Genomic DNA, 27,886 nt, shown 5'->3' on the forward strand with positions numbered 1-27,886 from the left:
AGCAGATCATTTTCTTTCTTTTTGGGGCAATCTTCCCACTCACCTCCAAGCCTGAGAACATTCGGCAAATTTTCTCCTGTGATTTTACTATGTGCAAAAACGGGAAGGAGAAATTTGGGGGACAATCTCACATATATTCCTCCACTGTTACTGCATTGGCCAAATACCTAATAGTAGAAGTTGAACACTGAAGTGAAGGTGAAGGGCTCATAATGTGTGACCTTATCCTAAGATTGTTGTAGTTAGGGGTAGTCCTGCTGAATCTGAACCAGGGTTCACTATGTCCTGCGTATCAGCCAACCTGATTAATCTGGGAAACTCAAAAATAGGGCATGAATGCAATAGCCCCCAGAACTTGCTACCTGGTTCAGTGGTTTATTGTGCCTGCACCCCCCTGCATGATTGTTATCATGTGAGGGAAATGAATACCTGAATTGGGCTGTGGCTGTTCATTTATCAATTGCCTAATAATCCCACCTTTCCTCTAACGAGTCCAATGTGGACATAGGTTTCCATAGTGGTCTCTCCTCTGGGCACTAACGAAACCAAACTCTGCTTAAGTTCAACAAATTTATAAGCACAACCTGCCTGTTTAGCCTGGTTTATAATACCAATGTGCAGACACAGTTTAGAAGCTGTGTCCTTGGTTTTAGAGGAAAAGGAATGTTATTCCGCAAAATGGGCAGTTTGCTGAAAGGAGATGGTATTGAACTGAATATGAGCTGAGACAGCAGGTTATTAAAGTGGCAGTAAAATCTGCACTGACAGAGGGGGTAGAAATGTATTTCACAAATAGAGAGTGCTGCATTAAGCATGCAAAGCTAAACCTTTGCATTCCTTACCCTCTCTCTATAGGCTCTCCTTGTTCTGTTCGACTTCATAAAAAACCATTTTTCTTTTACTAGAAAGGCACTGTACTGCTAGGTTTATTCTTCAATACCTCTGCAGGGGTAAAAATATATATATATATTCTGCAGGGGTTACTTTGACTTCACACTGGACTTCACATTCAAAGGCTGCAGTGCCTATATGCTGTAAGATGAGTCTTCACATGCAAATTAATTCACATATTGAATTACTGGTTACATTCATTATTTATCAGTGGTACTAAAATAGGATTTTCATATGAAGGTCTTGATGAATATTGTGTGTGCACCCCCCCATATGGTGTCTGACTTAACTGATATTTATCAAGATAATTTGAATGCTCCTAATACTTGTCTTTAAGAAAGTTCCTGCAAGCTATTATTTAATCACAGTAGTTCCTAGAGTGAAGTGTTGGCCTCCTTTGCTAATGCCAAACTGTAAATCTCATCGTTTCCCTCCCTGCAAAAAATTGGCTGCAATCCAGGTGCTGATGCAACAGTAGCTACCCTGTGAAGCACTACACCAGGGCTGGATCTAGACACATAAAAGAAGTGTTTCAGTTTAAAGCGCTGTAAATTTAAACAGGGAAAACAGGTAGAGAAAAGCGGGACTCCGCATCGCCATCTGGTGGCACAATGTTGTATCACACATACAACACATAAATCACTTTTTACCAGTCTAACCAAGTCCCAGGTGCTGTAGCATCTAGAAGCTTCCTGCAGCCAATCAGAAGCCGCTATTTGGTTTTTGGAAGTTTTGGAAGTAGAACGGACTTCCAGAATGGATTCCGTTCAACTTCCAAGGTACGAATGTATGTTGGTATTGTGTAGTTAATCCTGCTTATTTTTTTTATTTTTTTTAAATTGGAACTTTCATCTTTTTTCTTGGCTTTTGATTTATTGTCTGAAGAATATGACCTGGAACCCTGTGATGATCCTGGTGTTCCTGCCTTCAGTCGAAGAATAGGATTTCATTTTGGCGTCGGAGATTCCTTAACGTTTTCTTGCTTCCCTGGATATCGCTTGGAAGGTGCGGACAAGCTTGCGTGCCTGGGTGGCGGCCGCCGTGTATGGAGTGCACCTCTGCCAAGGTGTGTGGGTAGGTGGTCACATGCTTTCATTTCATTCATCCAATTGATAGCACATGGGGGATGCAAAAGGAGAGGGGGGCAAAGCTAAAGTCACCTAGAATTGTGTAAATTATTATTCAGTGCGTATTATAAATGGGTTGTTGTCATGGACTGGTTGGACACAGGAATGATAGGAGGAACCAGTGGGGGAACCACCAAAGGAGGCTTTGGTGGTGGTGGTGGGACAACAAGGAGTGATCAGAGGGAGAAGAGGAAGAAGACAGGGAGAGGAGGAGACAAGGATGGCTTGGAGGAGGCAGGGACCTTTAGTCTTGGCAACTGATTTCATGGAGTACCGTATTTTTCGCTCTATAAGACACACTTTTTTTGCTCCTGAAAAGTAAGGAGAAATGTCTGTGCATCTTATGGAGCGAATGTGGTCAATCACTGGCTCCCTTTCTGGCCCCACCCCCTTGCCCAGGCCTCCATTGTTGAATGTTCTGCAGATGGAGGCTGTTTGTTTTCCCAGCGACATTTGACTGGCTGATTAGATTATCTGTCTGGAAACTGTAGAAATGGCTCCCTTTCCTTTCGTAAAGAAGCTGCAGAACTGTGAGTTGAACCCCATAAAAACAGGATTTTTTCCCTGTGCAAAGTAAGCTCAACAACTTTGAGATGATCCTCAAAAAAATGGGGTTTTCCCCCTTTGCAAAAGAAGCTGCACAACTGTGAGCTGATCCTCCCCCCCAACAGGGCTTTCCCCCTTTCCTCCTCTAAAAACTAGGTGTGTCTTATGGTCTGGTGCTGTGCCCATTAGGTCTGACACTCAGCCAAGTCTGTGAAGATAGTGTTTTTGCTAATAAAGAGTTAACTCCAAATTCCAACTGTGTGATTTACTGGCCGGCTCACTCTGTGACAGTTGTGGATGTTTTAACCAATTGAGTGTGGCTCTCAATTCACCAACTAATTCAAGAAGGTAGTTAGGTTGAAATGCAGCTGATATTATTGCACAAGAAATAATTTGCTTATGTTTGTGTGAAGGCACAAATCTTTCTGATGTCTTTGGCAGTAAAGATAGCAGCCATGGGGCAATAATAATAATAATCCTAATTATATTTTCTGATGTGTAAATCCTGCTGCTTAGCATTGCAGCTTAGATGTTTCAGGGGAACACATATGCTTGCATCAGAGCTTATATTTTGTTTTGATGTATTTATCATTTGGTCTGGTTAATAACTCAAATTACTTTTAAAATTCTTCCATTGCAACAGAATATTAAATCTTTTTGGGGGGATTCCTTGAAAATTGGATTCTTTTATAAAATGCATGATACTACATGAAATGTTTTGCAGTTGTAAATTAGGTCACTCTGCTACAGAATCAGCGGGCGGACACCCTCCGGAGGGCGCCCCGTGCTTCGGGCTGCAGGCTGCTGCCCGCAAGCCTTGTGAGCCCACGGGAACTCCCGCCAGGCTTGCAAGGCTTGCAGATAGCTTCCTGAAGCCTGGAGAGCGAGAGGGGTCGGTGCACACCGATGCCTCTCACTCTCCAGGCTTCAGCGAAAGCCTGCATTCACCCCATAGGATGCACACACATTTCCCCTTCATTTTTGGAGGGGAAAAAGTGTGTCCTATGGGGCGAAAAACATGGTACATAGCTACCAGCAAATCCATTTCATGTTGCACTGAACATACTGACTTTTTTACTTGCTTTTGACTATCTACTTCCCGCCAAGAATTGCAGTTAACTGGCTCTAGTATATATAATTTGAAGGAGTGTTGCTGATCCTCAAGAGTATTTTTTTCTTCACGGCCTTGTTTTGCAATTTAATTTGTTCTTAAAAAAATAGTTTAAAGACAGGAAACTTATTCTGAACTTCTTTTCATATTAGCTCCTTATTTCTGAGCAATCGTTGAAGAGATTGCTTCATTTGTTTCGCATTATTAAAAATATTAATAACTCGTGTTTATCAAGAGATTATTAAGCTCTAGGGCAATTAAAGAAAACCATACCTACTGCAATGCAATGTTGAAAGTGCTATGTTGGTGGTATAGGCATGGGTGTGTGTGGTTGAAGATTAGATCCTTCAAACATCTAAGCTCTATTCATGTGTTGCTCACATTTAGGGGATTCATTGTTTCAAGCAGGACCAGATTGTACTTCTGGCCTCACCTCTGATATTTGTGTGACCAGGCTGCGACAGCCCCAGCCCCCAGGGATCACAAGAAAGGAATAAAGAGTCTGACAACGGAATTAAAATTAGGCCACAACTTTATTAAACTTCCGAATGTTGGAAGCCCTTGACTTAGGCCTTGGGTGTGTATCCCTCCCAGCCCCCCATCTGGGGGGAACTGGGACTCATCAGGGTAAATGGGATATGGTGGTGCACTGCGAGACGTAGGTGTACGCAGGCAGCCAAGCCCATACCCCCGCACGCAGGGTAGTTCACTGACAGGGTAGTTTTCAGTATATGGCCAGTGACATCCATTATATAACCCCTTTTAAGAGGGGACCCCTCCATTATAGGGAAGAAAAGACTAAAGGATTCCATCCAAGGCCATAAACTGCCAAAGTTGTGACAAATTGCTATGGGGAAGACAAAACCTGCCAATGCAGGAAATTTCTTCCCGGTCCTTCAACAGCAACCAGTCAAAGACCATAGCCGCGCCCGCTAAACAGGAAGCAAAAGGGATGGTAGGGTGGGTGAATCTCCTGAGCCAACTGCCTGGCTACTGTCAGCTCCACCCACTATGTATAAATGGGACTGGCCCCACCTCCCAGCAATGAAACTTGACTACTGAGGCTGGGCGTGAACCTCCAAATAATAACACTGAGAGGCAGGCCAGTTCCTGTTTGCCATTAAGTTCCCTGGAAACTGTAGCACCGTGCGTGATCCCGCAAAGGGCACCCACAATGTAAAGTGTGAGTGATCATTGCCACTGTGTTAGCTGTGCCCTTTGATGACCACACCGAGCACAGTTGATTGCATGGTTGTAGCCTGTAGGCTACATTTGATGTGGGACATCTGAACACACAGCACCTCAACCCTGTTGCTTGACTTCTAGGTAGAAGGCCATTTTCACAATGTGTGCAAATTTAATATAATGGCAAGATAAAATCCAATCTTGAAAGTAATGGAGTAATGAACTGGAATTCAGTTTGTCACCTATGTTGTTTTCACAGAATCAGATGGAATCCATGCTTCCTTAGAATAATTACCAGAGTCCCTCCCCCCCTCCCTTTTTTTTTTTTTTTTTTTTTTGTTTTTGGTTCCTGCTTGCACTTTTTTGCTTGTGGGACACTACGTAGGAAATTAATTTTGTTTAGCCCTATTAAATTAATATTGCTCAGTCCTAAAAATTTATTGGATGAATTGTTATGCATCCCTATGCAAATGTTTATTTGTGGGCTATTTTATTAAAAAAGATAATGAAAAGGTCTATCGAAGCTGTACAAAAGGCTTTGTTCCAAATGTCAGGCATATGAAAGAAGCATTACAAAGGTGCAGTTCTCCCTTGACAAAACTCATTTAATTTGAATTCCTGATATAAATCAGCTGTTCTTAATTTGGAATATGAATTCTCTGACCAGTGTTCTGTTTGACTTTTTAAAGTGCTTTGCAGCCCTTTATCTACCACATCTCAAGACAATGATGGATCTACTGCTTTGCAGAAATGGTTTCAAAATTATCTAATTTAATAATTTAATTGATTTTGTATTCCACTTGCTGAAAGCAAGTGGGTGTTCATACGCCGACTGTGTTATCACTTAGCTAAATTTAGGTGCAGGTGAACCACAATAGAAAGTTAAATAGGAATACTATTTATTTATGCAGACTGCTGAGGAAGAATATGTATCCCTTAACCCCTTTTGAACTCTTTTCAAATAGAATCATATCTTTCCCCCCTGAAAATATTATTACATTTTCCTTTGAAACTCATTCCTGCACTCTGCAAGCATAAGTTGAAATATCCTAAACTTTAACAAAAGGAAAGAAAAACTTGGTTGGAGAGAGCCAACATTTATGATGGTTAATCTGGATGAATTAATGTATATTTGAAATTTGCACTTACATTGAATGAACTGAGCAGATACCTATGAATACTGCATATTTCTTGGGGGAGGCGGACACAAAAATCACATGTGTGTCATGTGAGCTGTCTGTGAATGATACTGTGAACTGACCCACACAATTATAATTGCTTGCTTATCTTATAGGTTCAGTTACCAAAGGGTGGGGTTTTTCCTAGCTAAAAGGTGCCAATGGCACCTAGAATATGAGAAGGATCCTGTTTCCTTTTCTTTTGCATCATGGGTGATAAGTTTAATGCATGTGGAGTGTAAGTGTTGCTTTGCATGCATATTTTGTTTGCCAGGGCTGTTGAAAGATCAGTTGGCAGACTTATTTTAGTAGCTTTATTGCATCCGGAATTAGGCATTGAGGAAGACAGCTGCATATTCCAGAATTTTCTTCACCTCTTTGTAAAACAAGTTAGTTATTAATGTACTAGAAGCCAACGGATGACTTAGTTATGGTTCTCTAAGCTTCAATTCAGTTCAGCATCCCAGACAAAATGGAATGTTCTAATATTTAAAATGTCAGGGAGGCCGAGGCTGCTAATATATTAGAAGCCACTTTTTAGAAATAAATCAAAATATAGCCCCAATTGTCCACCATTTCTGACCTGATAAACTCCCAGTTCAGAGATGTGAATTAATGCTTGCATGTGAGATCAAAATTTCTTGCTTTAGGGCCACCTGTATGGGACATGATATCCAAGTACATCTGACAGTTGCACTTAAGATGTTATTCCCCCACCCTGCTTACTACTTTGAAATGAATGTGAGCATTTTTAAATAAGTAATTGCCTTCCCCCTTATTTCCCATTGTATTTATTTAAAAACTGCATGAAAAAGCACAGACACAAGGGGCATATTTCACATGTGACATGTGGTGTCCGTATTTCATACTACATTTTCACAGTGAGTACAATAAAATATTATGAAGTAGCATGAAGATACAGGTGGGAGAGACCTGAGAGTTTATTAGGTAAAGGTACCCCTGCCCGTACGGGCCAGTCGTGTCCGACTCTAGGGTTGTGCGCCCATCTCACTTAAGAGGCCGGGGGCCAGCGCTGTCCAGAGACACTTCCGGGTCACATGGCCAGCGTGACGAAGCTGCTCTGGCGAGGCAGCACCAGCGCAGCACACGGAAACGCCGTTTACCTTCCCACTATAAAGCGGTACCTATTTATCTACTTGCACTTAGGGGTGCTTTCGAACTGCTAGGTGGGCAGGAGCTGGGACCGAAAGACGGTAGCTCACCCCGCCACGGGGATTCGAACCGCCGACCATACGATCGGCAAGTCCTAGGCACTGAGGTTTTACCCACAGCGCCACCCGCGTCCCTGATAGTTTATTAATTTTATTATAATTAATTTATTAATCACCTGCTACTCAATCGTCTTAAGATGGTAAAAAAAAGGCAAGAAACCATTACAAACAGTTACTACTTTACTTTAATTGAAGTCTAGCTCTTAATTTCTGGCTTATGCAATTATATGCAGGTCTAGGTTCATTTAAATGGTTTTGTTAAACCAGGTGAATACCTGGATTGCTTAAGGCTGGCATTTGCTAAGGTGCTTCAGATTTCTCGGGTTCAGCTATTAAAAACAAACACACATTTGGTTTTGAATATAGCTAGCCCTTGGGATAAGCTAGCCCTTGTGAGATGAATTTTGAAGTATGAATAATGATTTTACTCCAATATTATACTTTTAGCCTAGACCAATTCATTCACAATAGAGCCCTCTTTTGGTTTAAATTTTTATTAATCACTACCTCTTTAACTAAAAAAAAAAACCAGCAACTCCAAATCAATTCAAAAGCAACATGCATTCTCTGTCTGACAAGAATGAAGTGGATCTCTTTTCAATCTGACTAAGAAATAGCATGCTGGTATCTTTCTTCCCCCTCTTGCTTAAATATTATCTAAGACGGCAGAATCATTTCAAACACATTAGCAGACCCCCTCTGTGGTGTCTGTGGAGTATTTCTAAAGGTGGAGGTGTCTTTGTCCTGTTGAATGCTTTCAGCCTTTCATTATTTTTACTTAAAAAAAATAAATTAGCATGCAGTTTTAGACTACAGGGCAAGTTCCCTGCTGGTTTCATATATTTGTAGTCTGTTTACATTCCCTTTTCAAGACCTTCTGTAAAATTTCCTCTTGTCCCTTTTGGGCCAGGAACAGCTGCTCCCCTCTATGACTGGTTTGACATAACTGATATAACTTGTAATTGATATAACTTATAATTGATATAACTTGTAGCTGTGGTTTTGACTGCAGCAGTACTATTTACCATCAAAAGGATTATTTGGTCATAATTGCTTAATGAAGATCAGTACTAACATACTATTCTCATTGGGACAGTAAGCTGACAAAATATTAATTGCTTGTCGAGGTCCCCCAAGCCACCCCTAAATAATTCACAATTCACACATAATTTTTGTTTAAGGTTTTTGGCATAATTTTGGCCACAGCTTTATTAAAATACATAAATGTGAGTGGTTGCTTAGGTTGGTTATGACTATCTGTCCCCATGCCCAGGGACAGAACTGACTTCTGGATTCCAGTAAAAGCCAGTAAGGGAAAACAATATTGGGGAGAGCATGGAGCCAGGCACCAGACCCTCATCCCCCCCCATGCTCCCGGGGGCTTGCGCGGCCGTAAGCTCCATTCAGGGGTATGGACGAAAGAATGGCAAGGCCCTGGATTCCTTTAACGGAATTCCCTTTCCGCAGCAGCATTGGAGGGGTAGGCACTTACCCCTCCACCAACCAATTTTTTAACCAATGCCTAACCGCAAACTTACAAGTTGTGACGATTTGCTACGCAGTAGGCAAAAACCAAATGGCACCAGCCAATCAGCCAAATGGACAAAATTCCTACCACGTCCCTGCCCCAAAAGCAGACGACCCCATGACAGGCATAGCAAGGTCAACGCAATAGCCCTAGATTAGGGAGGGTGGGCGGGTGATCTGATGCACGCAGCAAAAGAGCCCAGTCACTGCTGCGTGGCTTGATTTTATAACCTTTGGTCTGTCCCCCTAAATGGCAACAACAAAATTTGCCCAGTAACCCAACCGCCCAATCACTGTGGATGGTCATCCATACTAACCTGCTAGCAACGGGGGGAGGGGGCTGTTCAGACCCCACCGCAACACATGCACCCTATGAAGGAGAACACGCTTTGTTGGATTGTGACTTTAGACACATAAGCTCATGAGTGTTGATGAGACCTTCTCCCCCCCCCTTTTTTTAAAAAGAAGCCCCATTCTGTGCCCTATAAGCGCAGGACGCCTTTGCCTGGCGGCACTATAGCCCATAGACTTCATCAAAATACTGGAGCTCGGAGCCATTTTGCTTTGACAGCTTCCCGCCTGCCCACCCTCAAGTTAGAGCCTTCACTGAGCAATTTTGAGGTTGACAGGGATAGAAATGATTTTTCTTTTTCTTTTAACCTGATTGGCAGTGTTTTGGAGTTTTTCGCCTTTCCCTCAGTGAAATTATGGCCTTCCTTTGTGAGGCGGAAGGACGTTGTTTTGTATGGTGGCAGAAATGGCATTGGGCAGGATCAACATAGTATAGGGAGGCCCCTATAAGGGGCCCAAGGGGAGGATTGACCATGGCAAACCCAAAGGTGGGTTCGGTATCTCGTTGGAATCTGCACCCTGGTTCCCCAGTGAGACCTGGCTTGCTTGGCTTGCACCACGGCAAGTTTCAACACTGGCTGACTCCCATGGTATAAGTTTGGAGTGATCCAAACCCAGCTGATCCATTTCATAAACATGCGGCTTGTGGAATGGTGAACTGATCCTGGGACCCAATACCATGCCCACCCTTGCCCTGCCTGCTGCTGTCAATAAAGAATTGGCCTGATTTTATCCCATCACCGTTGTACAGTCTGGTTATTTTGCTGCTTTTATGGGTCACATAATGTGCCTGCCTGGACAACAAGGGAACTGCTGTCATTCATAGTCTTTTTGAGGTTTTATTCAGTAGGTCATACACTAATGATTAATGTTAAAAACTTGAAACAAAGTAATGAAGCAATAACTTCATAACCACATATATGTTGTTCCTTTTCTGTGGTTCTTTAAAAAGATATCTTGCCCCACTGGATTCAGTGATGGAGAAATTAACTATGCCATCTCCAATATGACATAATTAGTGAGCCTGATCTTGAGGCCTGTCGTGGGAACAGAGGATCAGTGGATCCAGTTGTTACATGTCCCTCTCTGTCCTACCTGTGCCCTGCCCCAGAATGCCCTGTTTTGAGACCTGTAACAAGTGTATGAAGGTTATTAATATTGCACATATGGAAGCAAATTGGATGAATGAAAACAAGACTTTGAAATAAAAAATTATCCAGTTCAAAAATAGGGTACCAAAGCTTTATTAAAGAACTTTACTCCAAAGCAACTTGAACCAAATAAAGTTACATTCAGATAGATTTTATGGTGATCCCAGGATAGGCAAAATATATCAGATTATGAATATCTTCCACCCAGAACTAACAATCAAAGCTCTGCCTCTTTTCCAAACAGACTCCATTTACCCTGAGGCTGTTTTCCCAGAGAAGAGAAATTAGCACTTCCATTCTCTGTAATGGCTTCAGAACAAAAACTCACCTCACCAAATATGGAGACCTACTGATTAGCATATGCATAGACTTGCAGTTGCATCCTTTTCATGTGATTTAAACACCCTTGTGGCTTAGTCACAAAGATACAGTTCTGCTTAACTGTTAACTGTTAGGTTCTCTTCTCAGCTCTACTTTAAGCTTCAATGGAAATTTCCATTCCATGCTTCACAATATATATACACACACATTACAGAGTTATTTTCCATTTCAATGTACATTTAACAATTATAATTAACACAATGGAGCTTTCCAAAGGCAAACTAGGAGCTATTAGGAATAGGGATGGGGGGGGGGGGAAATTCAATTAAAGGTGAACTTGCCTCATTCCCCCTTTCTGAAACAATGCAAGAATGAAATGCAGCCTCCCTTTGAAGTCTTCATTTCACCAGCCAAGTAATGTTACCAAAAATTTGTATATCAGGGCAGTGCCAGGCACTTTCACTACATCCTAAACCCTTATACAGTAACCATTGAAAATCAGTGGGGTATTTATTTATTTATTTATTTAGTGTTTGTATTTCTGTTCTGCCATTCTCTCAAGTTGGGATTCAAGGCGGCTTACATCATTTTTAATACATCACTATAAGAGACAAAGAAAGAAAAATGAACTCATTAAAAATAATAAAATGTAATAAACCACATTTAGAACTAACTTTAAAATGCCAATTGCCCTGATAGCAGCCCTGTGGTCAACATTGTCTGCAGCTAGTTTCCATATTTTATTTAGTTAAGGCTAACTTAAATTCATTTCAGTGGGACATATGGATGCCTTAGTTTGGATTAAGCCTGCTGGGTTTTAGTTTATTTAGTCAGTGCTGATTTACTGGTATAAAATGAACACATATACGGTTACTGCTATAATAAAACTGGAGTATACAATTCGCTGCTTACAGTCACTTTCCTCACATCTCATATATATATGGCCCTGTAAAACTGGGTAATCTGCCCCCAAGTTAAGGCAGTCTTATGGAAAATAATGTAATTCTTCAAAGATAAAGGTTTCCTAAGTTATGATCCTCTAAGCGCTTGCCATAAAATTATAGCAAAATAGTGTTCTAGCAACCTTTTTGAAGTGTAGACCTTGCCCATGTTTCTGATATGTAGTAGTCTGATGGCATACGTAATGATTTATTTTTATTTTTATTTTTATTAGTATACCAGGAAGTTCACAACATAAGAATAAAGCTGTACAATTAAACCCAAAAGCAGTAAATAATGATGTCACTGTGATTTTAAGTCTGCATGGATAGTGAGAAGTGCTGGTAATTTATTTGAAGTTCACTTATTTTGTTACGGTACATTGAGGTATCTCATTTACAGTTACTTGGCACAGTGTTTATAATAAAATAATTGCCCTAGCCATAAATAATCCTAATTTTCAAGTTGTTATAAAACCAGTGGAGATAAGCAGGCAATTGCCATTATTGTATTGTTATTGTTTGTAGTTATTGTTACTTTCTCTCTCCCTGTAATCACTTCAGTGTCCTCCCTCCCTCCCCATCCCTTGTTTTAGCAAAGTGATGGCAATTGATTGGGGAGGCAGTATGGGTGCAAAAGTTAAAATTCTGCATTAATTTGGTGAAAACACAGTCTTAAGCCCACAGTCCCAGCACCGAGAAAAATAAATTTAAAGGCTTGGTTCTGAGATAGTGAAATATAAAACAGAAAATATAATAACTGCGCTGAAGGGACTGGTATGTATGTAATCTTTCTTTCTTTAATACAAAAAAATAAGATGGCTCTGTCCATGATGCTCTAAAATAAAAACACATCTAGCTTTTTACCTTTTCTTTTGTCAAAACGAATATGAAAACTTATTTTAAGCACCCTTTCATAGGTTGTACAATCAGATGCTGCAAGTGAGGAAATCATTTTGGAAGTATAACAATGTTGGCAAGTAAGGTTGGCTGGCTGGCTCAAATCATCTGGTACCCTAAGCACATTCCATGGAAGCAATATAAGTGGGTTTACGCTGCTAATACGCAGACCATTATCTCAAGTTTGCTTTTAAGATTTCTCCTGGGATGTTTAAGTCAGTTTGCTCTTGTTTGCCATTAGGCACTTCCTTGGGAGCTTAGCAGAGGCAAGTCACTTTCACATTTTGTTTGCAATTAGATCTAGTCCAGCATGCTCTGGGGATGCAAAGGGTCAGTTGCATGAGTGTACATTGGTTTTACCTTTGTGTGCAGAATTCCCCGAAGGCTTCTATGGGTAAATGTGAACGCAGTCCTAAACTTTACAGTACAATGAGAAACGAAAATGCAGCCAAAGACAACGGGGGGGGGGGGATAATGCATCTCGATAGAACGATTAAATAAATCTTTGTCTAAAGGCTATGAAATTCTGAAAAACCAAGTCATTGAAACATACAAGTACATAATGGTTGAATACAACATTGTATAAGTGACTGGTGCTGTAGGGAGCAGACGAGGAAGGGGAAAAGTCTCATTGCATGAGCTGGCAAACAGGCACAAATAGCTACCATCCTCTTGTCCTAAATCTTAGATAAAAGCATAAAGAAGCAGCATATTTCCTAGTTATTAGCAGTGAGACCTTGTTTTTTGGAAAATAACCACAATTTTTTTGAATGCTAACCGATGTCCTTTTTTTTTAATGTGTCTGTTTTGTTTAGCTGAATGTGGAGCAAGTGTGTCTGGAAATGAAGGAACACTGCTGTCTCCAAATTTTCCATCTAACTATGACAACAACCATGAATGCATTTATAAAATTGAAACTGAGCCTGGGAAAGGGATCCACTTGAGAGCCAGAACCTTTCAGCTGCATGAAGGCGACACTGTTAAGGTATATATAAATGTGCACACAAAAGAACAGAAAAACACTCAGTCCTGTTTGGGTGCATTAATTATTTGACCTATAACATTTGAGAAGTAGTTCAAATGTGTGTGAGAGAGAGATGCATGGATGGCTATAGACAGACAGAGAGAGAGAGATAATCCGTTTCCATGCATGTCAGGACTTAAGTGACATCCAGTCTTGATGCTAGTTGGTCATTCAGTCAAAGGAATAGGAAGGCTGAGTGAGGCTGCTGTGACTTTGCCTTACCCACCATCATTTTTTAAGCAACTTGGTCTTACAGTGATAAGAATCTTAACTGGTGTGCGAGTGAGCAGCTACCTCCATAGACACTTGATATTTGCCTTGCTGTGCTTGAGAAACAAAGGCTTCCTGCTCTTCTCCAAGGCTCCAGTGGTCAGTTTGTTTGGGTATCATGAATTCGAGGCCTAGAGGAATGGCAGGGCAGCCAGTTGCTAAACTGCATTCCAGTTAATATCACCTTCTTCACATATAGGGGGGAATATGCCCAAAGGCTTTAAGTGCAGTTCACTTAAAATGAGCAGAAGTGTCAACCTGTACAGATATGGATATTGTAGTGGACATAATTGAAAGTGTGACCAAAAAATTCCTAATGAAATTAATGCATTTGTTTTATGAGGATTACAGGGAAGCTTTTTAATTTTAGGCTATTATATAGGCATATTATATATCCTACTGCTTCTAGGATAGGGTTGCCATATTCTGAAGGGCACAAACCCGGACAACCTCCCCCCGTCAGGACACCCCCCCACCATCCCGCATCCCTGTCGCTCGCCCCCTCCCTGCCGCAAACCCCTTCCTCACCTGCCTGCTCCCCGCTCCTCCCCCCCTTACCTTTCATAAGGAGGCTCCCGCTTGCTGGTGCCGGGGATGACTCCGGGCCGCTAAACAGGCTCCGCCTCTCCCTTTCAGACCTTCAGCCTCCAAGTGGCCTCCGGCAAGGTCGTATCCAAGATCAGGCCAGGGCAGGTAGGCTTGCCGTCCCCTTCAACCGCTACTCAAGCTGTGTTGAAGGGGAAGGCGCAGATAGGACCAGAGAGGCCGTGCAGCCACCGCCACCGATGCAGCTGTGGCCACCCATGTCCCCAGCTGTCAACTTTTCCCTTTTCTTGCGAGGAATCCTATTCAGAATAAGGGAATTTCCCTTAAAAAAAGGAAAACATTGACAGCTATGCCCATGTCTCCTCTGACGCAGCTTGAACAGCCATTGGGGGCCAGTGCCACTGCTGCTGGGGAAGGCCCAGACAGAACCAGACAAGCAGTGGAGCGACGAGCCTCCCTGCCCGGGCCTGATCCTAGATACGACCTTGCTAGTGGCCACTTGGAGGCAGAAGGCCTGAAAGTGAGAGGCAGCTCTGGCACTGGCAAGTGGGAGCCTCACACAAACAGGGTCCTGACAAATAGCACAGCCAGGAGTGGGCCATGGAAAGGGGTGATGGCAGTGGTGACGCTACAGACCCTGTTGCGGTACTTCCAGGGCACAGCCACGGCACGTTAAGGTGGCATACAGTAGATGACTCTGAAGAGCGCCTGCCTCTCCCCACCTTTGGCGGCATGTTTGTGCCCCTAAAAAATCAATCAATCAATCAATCAATCAATCAATAATAAATGCCCCCCAAACCCTAAACATTCATTTAAAAATAAAAAATCTGCCTGGATGGGCATGCTTCCCCCCCAAACCAGGACATGTCCGGGAAAACCCAGACGTATGGCAACCCTATAGAATATGATGTATGTTTTTAAAAAATATGTTGAAGAGTATTCTGAAAAAGTGTGTATCACAGTTTGTGTTTTTATCAGGGAAGATTGTGTTAAGAGGTGATGTGGTCAAGATACAGAAGTACATGGGGATGAAATATTGGGTGCTGTTTCTTTAATCTAGCAGAACAGGTTAGAATAATAAAAAAAAGGAAAAGTTGGAAGTTAAAGCTGGACAAATTCAGATCTGAATTAGCTGAACCTCAGGTCAAGCTACAAAGGCAAAATTACTTTTGTAACTTTAGGTAGGTTGAGTCTTCATAAGTCAAGGAAAGTTTCTGCCTGGGCCTTCACAATAAACTATGCTAGACCGGTTGGTGGCGTTTGCTTTCAAAACAAAGGAAACCAAAGGAAAAAGATAAAAGAAAATCAAGGTTATAAAGACTTGTGGTTCTAAACACAAGAGGAAGGTCGGTGCTATTTCTCTAGGAGAAGAGGTGTTGAACTCACCCTTGTTCTCTTATAATAGCAATGGCGCCCACCTGAGATGTGCCAGAACTGAGTTCTGGTGAGTTCCAGCTGGGGGGGGGGGGAGCCATGAGAAGGTTACAATGGAAATAAATTAAGATTTACCTATGCATCCTCTACATTATAATAATTGGGTCTGGGGAGGAAGGAAACAAATAACCCATTAGGTCCCCATTACTTCCCTATGTGAATTTCGCCCTGCTCCCATGTAGGTTTAACACACAAGCGGCAGCCCCAAATAAAGCTATGGTTTTCATTAAAGCCCCAAAGCTATAAAGAGGCCTGTGCCCTATGCAGAACTTTGCGTTATCTGTGGTGAAACAACAGTATCCCTAATGCTTGAGGTTCCTCTATTGCAGTGATGGCCAAACTTGGCCCGCCAGCTGTTTTGGGACTACAACTCCCATCATCCCTAGCTAACAGGACCAGTGATCAGGGATGATGGGGATTGTAGTCCCAAAACAGCTGGAGGTCCAGGTTTGGCCATCACTGCTCTATTGCATAATACCGTTTACATTCCTATGTGTTTAGACCAAGTAGTTCTACTGGCTGCAGTGAGGCCTTTATGGCGTTGCCGTTGAATTTAGAATTTGACAGTTTAAAGCATGAAAGGACTGGTGTTTTATCTTTCAGAAAGTAAGAGCCTTGCTTTCTGACCTTCACTGGTTTGTGTAGAATGCTGGGGCTTTTGAGAAATGGAAAATTTGGGGTGGTTATGTTGGAAATGTTTCATTATTGAAACATCCAGGTCAATGTGAACTTGGTGCTTTTATTCAGGTTCTCGTTTGTTCCAAGAACCTTTTATTATTATTTTTTAAAAAAACATATTTCCTGTGTGGTTTGAGCCATTATAAAAGCACGTCAAAAATCAACAGTATTAAAAGTGAATTCGAGTTTCCCGTGCAATATTGTGAACTGAAGATAAACCCGTGCATCCTTTGTTTGAAAACAGGAGCTCACCTCCCTCTGAAGTGGTATCAAATGTTATATTTCTTTTTTATTAAAAACGATTTGAAGTTGAAAATCACCTCAGGCCCAGAATCTGAAATAAAAGGTGACAGACTAGCTTCACTTCTTCAATCCTGCTTTTTAATACATTTAGTCAGGAGGGAACAGAGGGGTAGAGGTTACTTTTGCCCCCACATCTGTGTTTTCAAAAGAGGCACCTTGAGTAAAATGCCACAAACCTTTTCAGCCTTTATTAAGTGGATTATAGAGGGGGAAGGAGACACGAGGTGACAAAATGCTAAGGGATTGAGCCGTGAATAAATATTAATTTTATTCAATGTGAGCTTCACAAACCTTTAAAAAAATGACTGACAGACTAGTAGTATATTACTGTGTGCGGCTTTTATCCTTCTTCATATGAGCTGCATAGCCAGGATATTACAGGCAGAAGAAAGATGTGTTATTTCCTATCTTCTTACTGGAAGTTTGGGTGGTTTAATTGCATAATAATTAATTGTCTAAGAATGCAACTTCTGCTAGGTGGAGTTCTGAAATAGATTGAAACAAATAAATATATAAATGTATTGAGCTTATTTTTTTTATGTAAAAACTAAACATTGGTTTTATTTTTAACAGGTATATGATGGAAAAGACAGCTCATCGCGTCTGTTGGGGTCCTTTACAAAAAACGAATTGATAGGGCTCATTCTCAATAGCACATCTAACCACTTATGGATAGAGTTTAATTCTAATGGATCAGATACAGATCAAGGATTTCAGCTCACATATACAAGTAAGTAGCATTCATGGTAACAGGGTTTTTGTAGGGTGGGAGGGAGTAAGCATTTTACGTAGCTAACATGATGTAACACAAAGTCCTAAGGATTACTTCTTACTACCTACTGTGGTTATGAGATTGGATTTTAATTCCTTTCTCTGTTGGAAAGGAGAGAATTTTAGACATACTTCTTAAATGCAGTATTTTCTACTTCAGCATCTTATTTTGTGAACACAGCAGTAGGCGTAAATAAAAAAGAGACTGGGATAAATAATGGACCTGGGTTGAGTATATCAGTGGCTTCTTACGGCTTGCACATTCCCAGTTGGATGTTCAGGTGATGATAGTTCCACCATTCAGGCGTTTGTGGAGCTTGTGGCTCTTGTATGTTACTAATCTGAGCACTAATATGCAGGAAACTCTAGACAGATCAAGATTCAAAGAAGCAACCTTTTACTCTGTCTAGAGAAGGAAAATTATGCCAATAAAATTAGCCTGAAAAGCCAAAGTTGCCTTTATTGGTGAGGTTTTTTGTTTGTTAAAGACACCCTTCCAGATCTGAATTTCATTTTTAGCCTGATCTTCCCCCAAACAGCTTGCTTAAAACACAAGTTCAAAAACACTGAAATGCAATCAGACATTTTTTCATCACATTTACAATTGAGATCACCTTTCATACTTGGTTTTGCTTCCTGATAGCTTTCCAAGCGGGCACCAAAATTCAGCTTACTAACTAGTATAGGAATAGCTGGAATATCCTGGAGTATACTTTATGCCTCTATGAGAGGAGAGAGGTGTAACTGCTCCATTTTCAAACAGTTCTGATAATCATGTTGTCTTAGACTGGGTGTGTACTGAAGTTGAACTGTCTGGGTGGTTTTGGAAGTACAGTTGTACCTCGGCTCCCAAATGCCTTGGGAGTCGAACTTTCCAGCTCCCGAACAATCAAAAACTGGAAGAGAGTGTTCCGGTTTTTGAATGTTTTTTCAGATGCCGAACATCCGACAGGGCTTCCACAGCTTCTGATTGACTGCAGGAGCTTCTTGCAGCCAATTGGAAGCAGTGCTTTGGACGCTGAACATTTCAGAAGTCGAATGGACTTCTGGAACAGATTCTGTTCGACTTCCAAGGTATATACATACACACACACACACACACACACATATATATATATATATAGACACACACACACACACATATATATATATATATACAGTGGTGCCTCGCAAGACGAAATTAATCTGTTCCGCGAGTCTCTTCGTCTTGCGGTTTTTTCATCTTGCGAAGCACAGCTATTAGCGGCTATTAGCGGCTTAGCGGCTATTAGCGGCTTAGCGGCTATTAACGGCTTAGCGGCTTTAAGAAAAAGGAAACAAACTCGCAAGAACTCTTGTGAAAACGTCTTGCAAAGCAAGCCCATAGGGAAATTCGTCTTGCGGAACGACTCAAAAAACGCAAAACCCTTTCGTCTAGCGAGTTTTTCGTCTTGCGAGGCATTCGTCTTGCGGGGCACCACTGTATATATATATATATATATTCTTGGATTTTTTTTATTAAAGCTTTATTTATGTATCCCCTTGTAGCTGAAGCTCTCAAGGCAACTTACACAGTAATTAAATAAATACTGAAAACATACACAAAGAATGAAAAAAGAATCACACAAAACATCCTTCCAAGTATACTTTTCCCACCTCAAAATTATCACAAGTTATCACATAAAACATTAAACCATTTAATGAGGAAGAAAATACATAGATTGCTTCCCCCCTTTTGTTAACCACCATTGTATCTTTGGCTGAAGGGCAGTAGGATATTTAATAAAGAATACAGTAATAGTAAATAATTGTGTGCATAAAAAAGGATTAGCCTTTTATGGTATCTTATGTTCTGTCTACAAAATGTAAGTCATATAAAATGGAAGAACTCCCAAAAGAAAACACCAACCATGTCATCAACTGGGGGGGAAACTGAACTGAAATCAACATAATTCAAGGCATTTCATCAAAGTATGAACATTTCTGTCATGAATTTATAGTTGCATAAGAGGCGCTTCAGTTTCCACACTCTTAGAATCCCTGTGAATTGGTATTGTGTTTTTGTGTTTTTAAAAAAATACTATACAAAATCATAATTCATATTTAGTTCTTTTATTGTTTCACTTTCATCCTTATTTTCAAGAGACAAAAAGCTTCAGTGTGCGAGCCAGAAAGGGGAAGCATGGATTGGTAAAGAGAAAGTGTTTGGACCATTATTTCTTTGGATCAAAACAAGTAAAGCCTATGTTGCTTCTGCAATTGCATTTCTAAAACAAAACCCTAGATGTTTTCGCCCAATTAAAACTTGCCTTGCCGTGACACCTGTAGTTACTGTGGAGAGAATATGATATAGCCTCAGGCATCCCCACAGTTGGGCTTGGCTTTAAAGTTCTCAAACCAGCAGGAAGATTTTGTCATTGCCGTGTAAGGTGCTAATATTCTCTGCTGCCTGGCTGGTTACCCCTTAACCTTAAAAATGACATTCAGAACAAAATGAGAATGGGCTGATATGCCAGGTGGCAGGCATGAAGACAAAGAGGCACCAAGTATGTGAGAAGAGAATAAAATCAAAATAATAGAACATATAAATTCATTTGGCCCACAGCTGGCACAATATGTGCACGCGCGCAGCGCAGAACCTGAAAATAAATCCACTGTAAGCTGTGATTTATGTTTACCATTGTTGCATGTTGACAAGAGAGCTGAAATACATCTCCGTGCTTTCACATCTTTCTTTTTTCCCCTTCAGAGGACCATCCTGAACAGTTTGCTTTTTTCCAGTGTCTTCTGACCTGGAACATAACCCTCTATTCTTTGTCCTAATCTTTCACCTCTGCAGAAGACATGCACTGCACAAATACCAAAAACAAAAATAAAAATGAATAGAGATTCCATTTTTCATGGAAGTGTAAAACTCTCATTCCAAGTTGTGTCCGAAAACAACCCATCTCCTTTAATTATTTGATATAATGGTGGTTGGTGTACATGAATTTTCCTATCCAGTGAAAATAGCCAGAGGCACGGAGACCCATTTATTAAATACAAACACAGTTGTGGTTTTCATGGAAGAAATGGCCTGTCTGCACATGCAGTAGTTACGTTCAAAACATGGGTGCTCTTGCAACATATAATTTTGTTGTAAGCCACCATAAGGAAACATTGTATTTTCATCAGTGGCTAATAAATTTACAAAGACAACCAAACAATCAAATAAATAACAGTAGGTGCCATAAATCATGCCTGGGTCCTTAGGAAGCAGCCAGATGTTTGCCTTAAGGATATTGATAGAAGATCAGGACTGCAAAAAAGAGTCCTTTATGTTATTTGCAAAACTGCTTTTTTGCGGGGGGGGGGGGGACAAAAAACAAAGACCCCTTAAATATACTCCCCACAGTGTCATAAATTTCTTTACTGCTTTCCTTGTTAAGAAATACTGCCATTGGGTTCAGTACATTTGAGACCTTGTATTTGGGCATGTTAATCCTGATGCTAAACTTTTGGACTCAGATCAGAGGCACTGGAACTTCAATGAGCATATCTCTACAAATGCCATCAGAAGCATTTATATCATCATATCCTTAAGATACAATTTCAACATGAATGTAAAACAACACCTGCTTCACTAAACCCTTTGATTACCTCCATTTCTTTTCTGGACTTCAAAAGTATAATTATATCAGAAATTACATGGCAAGAAGGTTTACACAGAACAAAAATGTACCACTAATTTGCATCAACAGAGCTTTTTCAATCGATTTAGAGTAATGGGAGAAAGGGGAAAGTTTGTGGTAGGTACGCCACCCCTAACCTAGGAACATTCAGTAGCCTGTATGAAGAGATCCACTATATTGTTACAAGTTTGTGGGTGCTAGACATCCTAAATTATTAGTTCCAGAAGGTGTGACAATTTAATTAAGGCTTGGGGTGTCAAAAGCTAAGTAAGCTAGGTCAGTCTCCTGTGTGTAGTTATAGCTAGATTGTGTGTTGGATTGTGTGCTAGACAATACTAATCCTCTGGAATCAGCATGTGTTAAAGGCTAATTAAGCCATGCTGTGTGAGATGATAGCCTGGGGATGGGCCATTAAGAACAACACAAAGCATCAAAGGGAGCTATGTGAGAAGGTAAAGGTGTGGGTCACCCTTCACTCTAAAGATAATGGAAAAGATTAGAGAAGTTTAGGGCTAGGAGTGATGTAATGTAGGAGTAAGTAGTGAGATGAAAAGAGAGTCAGAAAGCACAATGTTGGTGTCCGTTTGAATGGAGGGCTGCAGCTGTGGGGGAAGCAATACCCTCTTGGAGTGTTAAAGTGGGGAGCCCTTCCATCATAGATTCAGGTTGTATATATGTGTAAACAATCCATATATCATAAAGATATTGCAGTCTCCACTGTGCCTCATTTCCAAAAGGAAACATTGACCCTGGGTAAGTGTGCCTGGAACCTCTGGAATCATGCACCGCTCAAGGATTGGGGTGGAGTGTAATAATATGCATAGTTCTCCCAATGCGTTTGTCTAGCTGCTTCTTTTGCATAACTGGCCAGTGTGGTGCAGTGGTTAAGAGCGGTGGACTTGTAATCTGGTGAACCGGGTTCGCTTCCCCGCTCCTCCACATGCAGCTGCTGGGTGACCTTGGGCTAGTCACATTTCTCTGAAGTCTCTCAGCTTCACTCACCTCACAGAGTGTTTGTTGTGGGGGAGGAAGGGAAAGGAGAATGTGAGCCGCTTTGAGACTCCTTCGGGTAGTGATAAAGCGGGATATCAAATCCAAACTCTTCTTCTTCTTCTTCTTCTTCTTCTTCTTCTTCTTCTTCTTCTTCACCCAGACTACTGCATACACATGGGTGGTTGGAGGGAGATCTGTTGTTGTTGGTCCTGCTTTCCTTTCTGCACACATATGTTCAGTCACCTTAGATTGGTTGTCTGAAAAGAGTTTAGATTTTCCTTAATCTCATTCAGAAATGTCGGGAATTTTGAAGTGGTTACAACTTCAGCTGATCCTGGGAGCAGGGGCATGAGTGTGTGTCCTGCTTCCCTGTGCTAATGTGATGTCTTGTTAAGGCAAGTAAAAGTAGCCAGAGATATAGAAGCCTAATCAATCATTACTATCTTCCGTGATTAACACTGTGTGAAATGAAGAGCACTGCTGTGCTTTACTGCCCCTGTTCATGTCATCACATCCTTGATGGACCCATCTACAAACTTTCCTTGCACAGTAGTCAACATTCTGAAGCTGGGATCCTGATCTATATGTATAGTATCTGCACAAATTTAGAATGCTGTGCAGTCAATCGAACAGGTAGTGGGGGGAAATGGTAGAATGACATGTAATGTTGAAAAGTTGTAGGCCTTGTTTACTGAAAAGTGTGTGTGTGTGTGTGTGTGTGTGTGTGTGAGAGAGAGAGAGAGAGAGAGAGAGAGAGAGAGAAAGGGAGAGGGAGAGGGAGAGGGAAGGGAAGTGTAATTCTAATGCCAGAGAGACTTTAAGTTGTTATGTTCTTTGCAGTCAGACTGCATAACACTTCACCCCAGGTAAAAAGTCTGATCAGATTAGAGTTTAAAATAAACTGACAGAAACCTTAAAATGCTTTTTTGCTTGTAAATGCCCTCGTATAGGCTGAGGAATTACTATTAGAATAGGCAGTGCATTCTCTGTGATGCACTGGACAGGTTATGACACAGAAAGGGGATAAAGAATATTATTGTGCAGTTGGTGTTCATGTATATTTACTTTATGGGCCCTCTACCTGAACTCTGGCTTTTCTTGTTTATAACCCTCAAAAAGTATATTGTCATTTGACAATACAGCTCATTTGGCATTTATATAGAGCAAGATACCCTTAGAGGAAGAGACTGAACAGTGTGATAACAGGACACAACAGAAACACCCATTCTGTGAAAGAAAATGCATAATTCTACCTCACTTGGAACTTTCCCTTGCTGTTATTCAGCATGACTTGAGAACACTGAACAATTGCTCACTTCAGTTCCTTCCATATGAAGGTTGATACCTAAAATACATCATCTAGAGTTCTGTCGCTAGAATTACCTTTTCTAGACTTAAAGTGATAACAATATGGCATGAAAGGAAACTCAGTGGTCAGAGGAAGATCAGTTTGGTCACTGATAAGGAATGGAAGCAGACCCAGTGCACTCCGAAAGGTTCCTTCAGTTACTTTCCACCATCTCCATAGCACACTCTAGTTATTCTTGGTTATTTCCTGAGATATATGGGGCTCAACAGGGAAAGGAGTAATCTGTCATGTTTGGTCCATACTTCCTGTCAAGTAATACTCTTGGGATCTCCAACCTTCACCCCAGCATCACAAAAGCGGCTGCTTTTTTAAGGTGATTGCCTTTCCTTCTGGAAGATGGGAAGAGATACAATGGGGGGGGGGAGTTCTGTGTCCCCCTTTGCCAGAAAGCCATTGTGTATTCTGATCTATTGAAAGAAAAACAGCTCAGCTTTCACTGTGAACAAAACTAGCCTTTCTGTGCTCAAAATTCTACAGCAACTGACAACAGAAAATCAGATTATAAATTTTGTTTTGGACAGTCTAGACTTCCAGCTGAATTAAAATAGTGTTTGGTGCTTCCAGAATTCAGCTGAACAAAAGTAAAGAAGCAGAAAAGTTTAAAATGAAAAGGTGCCTGTACTCTTTATCAGTGAGTACAGTCAGAAAAAGCACCGGGTTTAAGTATTTGGATAAGCTCTCATATGAGTGAGAAAAAGTGAGGGAAAGAACTTGAAACTTCCTGTGCAGGGTAAAGAAAGGCAATGAGTAGTGGCAGCAAACATTTGGGTTGGGAGAGAAATTTGATTCAGTTCACAATTTAACAGCAAACCTACCTAATTCACATTTTCTGAAACAATAAGAGAGCAGAAATATAGCCAACCTTTGAATGTTTTCTGCATTTTTCAGTGCAGTTCTCCAGCCAAGTAATATATAATGGGTTAAATTGAGCAGACAGCCCATGTATTCCTAAAATACACAAGTGCATTCTGTTAGGGGGAAATTGCATTTACAAAAAATGGTTATATTCATCACAGTTGCATACAAAATTAGGATAAATTTGAACTAAAATGCTAATTAATTTTCATGAGGATTCCAAAAAAGAGAAAAGTGAGTTGGAAGTGTAAAGAACTGAACTGAACTTATGATGTGAAGAATTAGAAATTGGGAGAAATGAAAATTGGCATATTCGCCCATCCCTATCGAGCACAGAAGCAGTAGCTGGCAGCACTGGGGTCAGTGAAATGCCATGCCTGGGTCCTCCACAGGACCAAATGGGCAGAAGCTAAGTGAAGGTCTGCTGGCTATTTTGCCACATTTATTTACAACAATATATAAAGCAGTGGATGGGTACGTGATTGGAATTACCTGGGAACTGGCTGAAGAAATCCAGGTAGATGTAGGGTTACTTGTTCTCCTTGCTGACTTTGTCCCCTTGTGGCCTACAGGATATTTTTTAAAGCAGGGGTGACAAAGAATATGTCTTAAGCTGAAGGCAAATGTAACAATGAGAATCCACAGTGCCATGAATACGCTCTCAGCTGCCCTGAAAACTAAACACATGCCTGCCACCCACTCCCTTACCTACCTACCTACCTACCTACTTGAGTCCACTACTGCTTTCACGATCTCCTCTTCCAGCTGCACAACAAAATGACTCACAGCCCCATGCCACAATCTCTTCCCCACTTCAGAGTGCCTATCTGTTTCCCAGTCAAATGAGGAGAAGGCAATAACCAGGAAGTCAGTGAGTGGGAAATGGCCAAGGCTTCCATATCAATATTCAGATTGTTCGCATGCTACAACTCTTAACAGGGCATGCACAGTATTTTGAATTATCTTCTTATTGCATGTGTTTCCAGTCTTAGTTTTTCCCCGCCCACATTTTCTAACTGGTGTTCGCTGGGGAGGAGACATAGGGGAACATCTTCCTGGCTAAGTACTGGTAAGTTGCCCCCAGTTAGCAACAACAGTCAAACTTCTGGTTCAGAATTTTTTGGATTTAAAATGCATTTCTCCTCACATCTCTTCCCGAAGGAGATTATCATCCAAGTGCATTGTTAGGGGTCACCTCTTTTCTGAAAGGTAAATGCATCATTTCATCTTATTATTATTCTTTTTCTGTGGCAAGGTGAAATTGCAGGGACACGCAAGCCTGCAAGTTCAGATTCAGCCTTGTGGACAATCCATTTGACTTGAAGCTTTTTAAACCTAGTTGTGTTGATAAGTGATGATATTTTGCCACTAACAAATTTGACAAGTGGTTAAGTATAATGTTTTTGACACGCAATGTATCACTGCCTATACATTGGAAGGAAATGTTTCTTTTCTGTATACAGTGTTTGTTACAGTAAACAGTGTGCAGTCTTGACAAATAACACTCAGAGCTGACTTGCCTTCTAATATGTCGGCGGATTTTTCTGAGGCTACTTATTACCTACCCATCAAGGCACCTGGTGCCAATAAGCAGATTCATCATGTTTTCATGTCTGTATGATTGACATCTGTTGCTGAGAATCCCCAGCAAGTTTGCATTGCAGTAATTTGAATCACAGGTCACATCATCAGAAATGTTTGCTTATTTTCACTTATCTGTGTGGCTCCAGCCCAAAGAAGCACACAGAATGATCCATGCATACATCTGCACCTTTTAACTTTACTTTTAAAGCAGCAACTCTGTTCTTCTGTGCTGTGCTGCATTTGAAACCGTTTCTGAAACTTTCTTCTTTGTCATCTGGCTACAACTGAGTTTCTGATTTGGCACAGATGATATGATCATGCTGCTTTTTTAAAAACAACAACAACTCTCCCAGTGCTTGAAAACTGATGCTTAATTTTGGAGCCTTTTAAAAATGTAGTGGTGTTAGATATGTCAACCTACCACAGATCTTAATGGTTTAAAAGTAAAATGTTTAAGGGAAAAAGTTAAATAGGTTCTTACAAACAAAACAAAACAGGTAATGCACCCTTGGTCAGATATGTAGTATTTATATTTAAAAAATCTCCTTCACTTGACTAAGTGATAGTTTAAAAGTAGTGTTTCAGGGCTGTGTTTGGCTGGTTTTGGCTTTTGCCAAACGCTTTTTGAGGCAGTGTGAGTAGTTGGAGGGGAGAACCAAACTAATAATAATAATATGATATGGATATGGATATGGATATGGATCCACACATATGCACACAATAATGTAAGTCTTTGTGAGCAACTTAAACCTTTTTATTTAAGGGGGCATTTGGGGCCGAGCTCATACTTATTTATTAGAAGTGCTGTTGTGCTATGCTTTGTATGTTGCTTTCGTATTCTATAGTACCTAAATATATTTCCCCCAAGTTTTATTGATTTCAACTTGAGATGCATTTTCACAGTACGACAGGATACAAATACTTCAAAAAATAAGGGGGAAAATACATAATACATTGCTATTTGTAATTTCCATGTTGAAATATCGCCATAAATTTAATGCGCCAATGACATATGTTGATGGCTGTGCCTTATTTCTTCAGTAATTAATAAAAGGTGTCCAGTTTTCAAGAGATCATCACATTTTTGTTTTCTGACATTGACTTCATGGCACAGGAAGGAATAACATCAGAAGAGCCCCAAAATTGGACAATAGTGAGGTCAAATTTGAGGATCTCATTTATGTGAAATGAAGATACTTTTTGGGTCGAATTGGATGATATGCTCACCATTCTTATCCCCCACAAGTGGCGAGAGAGTGAAAACTCAACTTCCCACCCTGCCCTCCAGGTATGCCTGCCCCACCTCTAATTCTCCCAGATGTCCCCGCATTGGGTGTAATGTTTGAATAGGGTATACATGCCTTAACTCATGTGGGCATGAACAGCGCAATATCTGATTTAAAATCTGAAAACCCAATTAGGGACTCTGTACATTGGATTTTTACATGTGTTCATATTCACATGGTGCACCCACATGTGGACCTAGGATGTCAGACGTGGAATAGGCATATCTGGTGGGCAAAGTTCTAACTCCCCGCACTGCGCATAAAAACAAAATTAGGGAGACTATAATCTTTGAATTTACTGATAACATGTAGAACATATGCAGCCTCAAATTTTCTCCCTATGCCACACTGCCATCCACTCATGAAAGAAGATGGATTCCCCTCTTCCCCATGCAGTTCCTATGTCCCCTTCTCCCCACCCCAAAAACAATATGTTCCAAAGGATTAGAGGAGCCTCAACGTCAGCATGGAAAGCGAAATGTGGGAAAGTTGCAAAGAGAAGGGAAATCTGTGAATATCTCCCTGCTTTTCTCTTTTGTTAGAGGTGGTGTCGAAAGCCCTCCCCATGAGCAGACAGACATGGGGAATCATCTCTGTTATTGGTTGTGAAATGACTAATTGTGTGACAATACAGAATTCAAATGTGTGTTTCCATGTTTTGCTTT

The 27,886-nt window shown here is 40.9% G+C and overlaps 1 protein-coding gene across 4 annotated transcripts in view; it reads left to right on the forward strand.

Annotated features, from left to right (window-relative positions):
• CSMD1 (CUB and Sushi multiple domains 1) overlaps window positions 1-27,886 on the forward strand; it is a 940,367-nt gene that overhangs the window by 741,906 nt on the left and 170,575 nt on the right. For all 4 annotated transcript variants that reach the window (XM_080998891.1, XM_080998892.1, XM_080998893.1 and 1 more), the window contains 3 exons: window positions 1,777-1,965; window positions 13,274-13,443; window positions 17,287-17,443. In XM_080998891.1, the coding sequence (XP_080855017.1) occupies window positions 1,777-1,965; window positions 13,274-13,443; window positions 17,287-17,443 (516 nt within the window). The remainder of the gene's footprint in view (window positions 1-1,776; window positions 1,966-13,273; window positions 13,444-17,286; window positions 17,444-27,886) is intronic.

The sequence above is a fragment of the Podarcis pityusensis genome (genome assembly GCF_964106645.2).
Source record: "Podarcis pityusensis genome assembly, chromosome: 3".
NCBI lineage: Eukaryota > Metazoa > Chordata > Lepidosauria > Squamata > Lacertidae > Podarcis > Podarcis pityusensis.